This window comes from Parambassis ranga, chromosome 5 (assembly GCF_900634625.1).
Source record: "Parambassis ranga chromosome 5, fParRan2.1, whole genome shotgun sequence".
Lineage (NCBI taxonomy): Eukaryota > Metazoa > Chordata > Actinopteri > Ambassidae > Parambassis > Parambassis ranga.
This window is the reverse complement of record NC_041026.1, coordinates 7302773-7308772: the sequence shown is the minus strand read 5'-3', so window position 1 is coordinate 7308772 and position 6000 is coordinate 7302773. Positions and strand designations below refer to the sequence as shown.

Sequence of the window (6000 nt, the reverse complement as noted above, 5' to 3'; positions counted from 1 at the left end):
AGCAGCCAATGAAGTGCAGGAGGACCCAGAGGACATATTACTTGGCGCAGCCTATGATTAAAAAACTTATCCAGCCAATCGTATCATAAAGCTCACACCAGGAGGATGCTTGTTTCTGTGAGTATTAATGCAGCAGAGCAGAGTTTTGTCACATGGAAAGAGTGATTATAAAACGTAAATAACAGAGAAAAAGATAAATAACATTTATGAAATGTATACAAATACAAGGGGGTCAGGGAGAACAGGAACAAACCTGGGAGCACGATTGACATCCAAGGACAAGACAAACACAGAAGGAATCAAACTCAGAGAAACACAAAATAAAACAGGAAAATAAACCAGCATTCAGGGGAAAACAGAACTATAAGCATGCAGGGAAACGCCGGGTGAAGATAAAGCTGTGCAAATATACAACAAGCTGAGAATTTAACAGAAAATGAGAAAAACCAAAACACAAGAACTAAGAACAAAACACAGGAACATGACATTGATACTACCAATACTTGTCCATTTTAGTCAATAAAACCCCAATATCTCTCCAATACTTCTGCAAAAAGCACTTAAGAAACAACAGGTTTATTTAATCCTGTGCTTCAAGATTTTAACTTTTATTTTTTAAATCAGGAAAGAACAGCTAATGATCTTGAACACTGAGGCGACGCCTTTATGGCAGACATCTTGCTGTCACAAACACTTCAACTAGAGGTCATTTCCCATGATATGCACAGATCCAGAAACGTCTGCAGTCTTGATGTTTACCTTCTAAACAGAGTGAATAAACTAAACTAACTCACCAAGTTTGTTGATCTTCACTGATTGGCTGTACTCTGTGTAGTAAAGTGGGTCTCCTCCTCTTCCTCCTCTTCCTCCTCTGCACCAGTACTCTCCTTCCTTTGAGACTCTGATTTGTTGGTCTGAAAGTGAAACAGCCTCCTGTGTGGTCAGAGGTTCAGAGGATTTCTGATCTCTGTACCAGAAGTATTTCCATCCAGAGGACTGTTTCACAGAGCAGGTCAGAGTCACACTGCCCCCTGCTGGAACAGCTGACTCGTCTGCAGTCAGGTCAGCTGTTGGTTTAGCTGCAGTTCAGTTTAGAACAAAACATTAAAGTGAATTGTTGTTAATATCAATTACACTAATCTTAATTGACCAAACTTATTATATGAGTTTTATTGTATTTTAAATGATTGTGTTGTGCTTTGAATGTTTTGCTTAATTAGGAATGCATCAACTAAGCACCTCCACTTCTTTGTTTATATTGATAATAGTTAGAAAGTAAAGTTCTGATTTTTCAGCATCATCAGAGCAGGAGGAGCTTCTGACATGTAATCATTTTTTGTTTTTGTTGGTAACAAAATTTCTCTTTTCTTCATTACTGACAAACACATGAAACATTTGAAAAGTTCATGTTTCATTTCAGAACTAATTATTAAACTCACCAGTTTCCTTAATGGTGACTTCATTGCTGTACTGTGAAGAACTCTGAGTCTCCTCTTCCTCCTCTACACTCATAGATTCCTCCTTCTGAAACACTGACAGTGTCTGATTGATCATTTATTGGTTGACCTAGAGAAGACTCTGAGGTACGTCTGTTCCAATAGTACTTCCACCCTGATGAGACGTCCACAGAGCAGGTCAGTGTTACGCTGCCCCCTGCTGGTATGACTGTCTTGTCTGCTCTCAGTGAGGCCCGAGTTCTATCTGCAGTGAGGAAGAAAAAAATGAAACAGTCAATAAAAAACAGTAGAACAGTAAATAGTAAATGGTTAGAGTATGAATTACTGCAGAAAACACTGACACTCAGACACTGTTGTGAGAACAGGAAGACATGCAGCACAATACTTAGTGTGTATTTAGTAGCACTTAAATTGTTGGTTTGATTTGACCTAATTCAGCACTTTTATATGGATTAAAGATGATCAGCTTACCTGATGCAGTCAATCTGAGGACTTCACTCCACTCCACAAGCTTATCTAGCTTGTTAGCATTCGACTTCGAGAATAATACGGACTTAAAAAAAAGTAAACCCTTATATGTAACTCAGTGAGCATCCACACATGCAGCACAAACGAAAATATGCAGCTATTTTTCAGTGTCACCAACCAGAAACATTAATGTTATTAAAGTAATTAATTCTTAAACTGTCGTTTATTGTTGACAGAGGACAGAAAACACTCGGTCCTGTCCTCTTTGGTCCAGATGCACGGCGCAGCGGCTTCCAGCAGGAGGGGCTGGCGGCTTCTTTCAGCAGCACACAAAGTTGCGGAGCATCCCCGAGTCCCTTAGTCCCCGCCTGCCTGCCTGCTCGCCTGCCTGCCTGCATTCACTTGACATCTCTCACACCTGCAGCCTGCCTCCCAGTCTCCACTTCTCTCCAGACTCGTCTGTCTTAAGCAGTTTTCCCGGCCGACCGAGGTGTGTTTCGACGCGTTCAAAGATGCTGGCTTGTACGGAGATGATCACCATGTGCCTGCAGTCGGCCAAACAGAAGCATCTTCGGGCTCAGCAGCAGCAGCAGCAGCCGCTGCACAGCGCCGGACAGGGGCTGACTATCTTTCATGATGTGAGTGGATCCACTCTTGTGCTCTTAACCTTAAAAGTGCTTTTGCTTTTAGTCAGGAGTGTTTTCAGCATTTTAACACTGAATGTGTGCATTTTATTCGTGTTATTATAATGGATATTACAGATATAATGATGGACAAAATCACACTCAATATTTATTTAAAAAAAGTAGAAGAAGCAGTGTTTTTCAGATTGTGTGTGTTTGTGTGTGTGTCAGAGGAAAGTAGGAAGAGCTGCAGCTGCTGCCTCTGCATGATAAATTAAGCTCTCAGTCGGACAGGTTTAGGGGCTGCTTGGGGGGTTCTCCTCTTTTTGTTTCACACTGATACACTCCCGGACCATCAAGAGCTGCAACAACACACATACACAAATACAAGGCTGGTGTCATATGCTGTTTAATGCCACAGATTTTTGTGACCTGTCCTGTCTCTCTCTCTCTCTCTCTCTCTGTCTCATATGCAGACACACTTAACATCCACACACAGACACCCCTACCCCAAACGGCACTTAAACCACTAACACCCACTGGCTGATTAGCCCTGTGACGCTGCCATAGAAACCATCCATCTTGTTGGAGGTTAGCAGACCTGTGATGTTTCCAACCTGAGATCTGATAGCTTTCCATCTCACGCTAGCTCTAATCAGTACCCAGACAGCCTTGTCTAAACGAGGACATTTTACTTTTTTGCTCAAATGTCCCCAAATGCGGGGACATCTTCAGTATTCAGTCTGTGTTCTTGAATTTGTCTGATAATGGAGCACAAACACTCTAATAATTCTGTTTAAATTGTCTAAACCAGTCTGTGTCAGAGATAATGGTGTCCCACTCAGTCAGACGGAGACATGCTGGCTTGGTTTTAAAAGCTGTGTGCTGTGTTTTATTCACAGACTTGTTCTTTTTTATTGCTTGTGAAGAAGAGGAACAGTGTGCAGAGGCTGGAAACATCCCTGCCCTTAGGCTGGCTAATTATTCTGCTGGGCAGCTGACAGATTTTGACTTTAGAATTCTTAATTTTGTATTTAACGCAGGTCCTGCTGTTTTATGCTGCTGTGACATTTCCATCAGTCTGCTCAGTGTGAGCTTAGCTGAATAAAGTCAGCAGCTCAAAACAAATAAGCTCTTTTCTTTTTTATTAATGTAGTAGTCAGTTGTTTGTCACTAATAAACAACCACGAAACCACCTTTGCTCTGGATAATGAGCCAGTCAATGATGTTAGTGATGCAGAGCCTGTATGGTACACAGAGATCACGCAATGCCTCAAAAAATCCTCTGTTCAAAGGCCAATTAATGATGCTGGCAGTGGTTGTGCGAAGCTGATTTATCATTCACATTGTTGGCTGCAGTTTTAATGTCATGTCAGTTGTTCTGGATTTCTGAGTCTTCCTTGATTCCATGCATTTCCATCTCTTCCTCCGCACTCTCCTCCTCTTCTTCCCTCTGCTGATATTCATCTTTTCATCTTAAGCTCTTGCATTGCTGCAGTGTTGGAAAAGTATAAGAAAAATAGAATGTGGCACATACTGTATGTTCAACAGAATATGATCATCAGCTCCGGCATCCTTTTTTTCAAGCCCTGCTCAAAACAGTGTGTCAGCAGAGCCTGAGTCAAGCTACTGTCTTAATACCTGCCACCGTGACATCACAACAGCAGCGCACTGGGAAGTAGGTCTGACCTTTTCCCGGCTTGCTGTAAATGATGCATTATCGTCTCTTCGACACCGGAGAGCCCAAAGATACAGCCAAACGATAAACTAAGTTTAACGCTACCTGCTCTGCTTTGACTCAACACCAGGGGTAAAATGTTGGCTGGATGGGCTGCTGCAGCCAAAGAGGGAGAGAAAAGACTGCTGAGTGTGAAGGGAAAATGACATATACTATCCAGTACCACAGGTTAAAGCTGGGAGAACACTCATTTCACATCTTGAGTATGAAAGGAAGAGGGTTCAGAATGTCCTGCCATCATGCTAATCAAAGCAGAATTTCATTTTAACCAAATATCAAACGGCAATTTGCAGTTTTACAGTCACCTTCAGCTCAGCCAAACATAGAGAAATGAGTGTGTTATGAAGTGGTGTGAAATGACCTGGATCGTGTTATTAGTCAGGGCTGAAGCTGTCGGGAGACAGACATTGACAGACGAAGGGCAGAAGTGCAGACTTTGTGCTTGTTGACCTATGGAGAGTGAAAGTGAGGGGCAGATGCTGCTGTTATTAATAACCTGTAGGTTGAATCTAACAAGCATGTCAGTCCTGGCTGCTACCTAACAATGGAAACAATGACTGAGGGTGCCAATATGATCAAAAGAATAGAGCTGATTTTTTTTTTTTAATTATAGGCTTAGTTTATTATAGTTTTCATAGCTTAGCCATTCATAGCATTTTTTATCTGTTGTTGCTGGTCTGTATCTGTCTTTTCATTGTTTTGATTGTAATTTAGCTGCACAAAAAAGAAAATTGCCTATACCTATACAGTTTCCATTAAGATCTAGTCAACAGGAACTATAAGCCACTGGAATTTTCTCGTGCAGAACAGACAGCAGCCACTTTTCTCGAAGCTGCTGCCAGCAGCAGACTAACACCCTTTACATGGTCAGCCGTAAGCCATATTGTACGGCCTTGTGTCTTGTTTGTGTTGGCCGATAAATGGCTTTCCTAGTGTTAGTGATTCATCCATACCGCGGCCGTTCTTTCAATTACAGCTGATGTGTGGCAAGCAAGTTTATCATCTTCCACCTTGAGGAGAGCCTGTATAGAGCTGCTGCCATTGGTCGCTGTGTGTATTCAGAACTCTTGATTTCATGTGTCATGCTCATTTGTAAAGTATTGTTTTACACAAATCATAATTCAGAAAACAGATTTCGTTGCCTTATGCATTTGAAAACATCTACATCACAGCTGCCTTTGTAACAAATACAGTTGATGTAAATGCTGCAGCCACTCTTGCTTACTACAAGCTGTCTCATGATGCACCAGAGTTTCTCTGGGAATATAATTTGAGCCAAACTAATAGGATGCACATTGTTGTCTGTATGCTGTGCAAACATTGTTGTGATAACAAGTTTAACTGGTAATTCATGAATCAGCTTAAATCAGATACCAGTTGGGAATTGGAAGTGTCAATGCAGCAGTGGCCACTGTCCAGAAAGAGGAAAATTAGCAGACACACAACAGCAGCTGGCAGCAGCAGCAGCAACTTACTGCACAGCAGATACTGATGTAATTAATAAGTGTAATGACTGATAAAGGCTAACGGCTAAAGCCAGTGTGTGTGTGTGTGTGTGGTACCAGGCTGTCGGTCGCCATGTTTAAATGTATGCCATAAAAACGGTCCGTTGACTCGCACATCGGTGAAAGCTGTGGGTGGAGCGGTGGGTGCGGTGAAGCCACCTGACAGTGAAGGCAGTGAGCTGCAGCAGGAGCACATAACACAGTAGTAA

At 42.0% G+C, this 6000-nt stretch overlaps 1 protein-coding gene across 1 annotated transcript in view; it reads left to right on the top strand.

Annotated features, from left to right (window-relative positions):
• Positions 1–2398: 2398 nt before the first annotated feature.
• The window catches only part of necab3 (N-terminal EF-hand calcium binding protein 3), a 34248-nt gene continuing 30646 nt past the window's right edge, over positions 2399–6000 (top strand). The window contains exon 1 of the mRNA XM_028407083.1: positions 2399–2563. Within this exon, the coding sequence (XP_028262884.1) occupies positions 2438–2563 (126 nt within the window). The 5' untranslated portion in view covers positions 2399–2437. The remainder of the gene's footprint in view (positions 2564–6000) is intronic.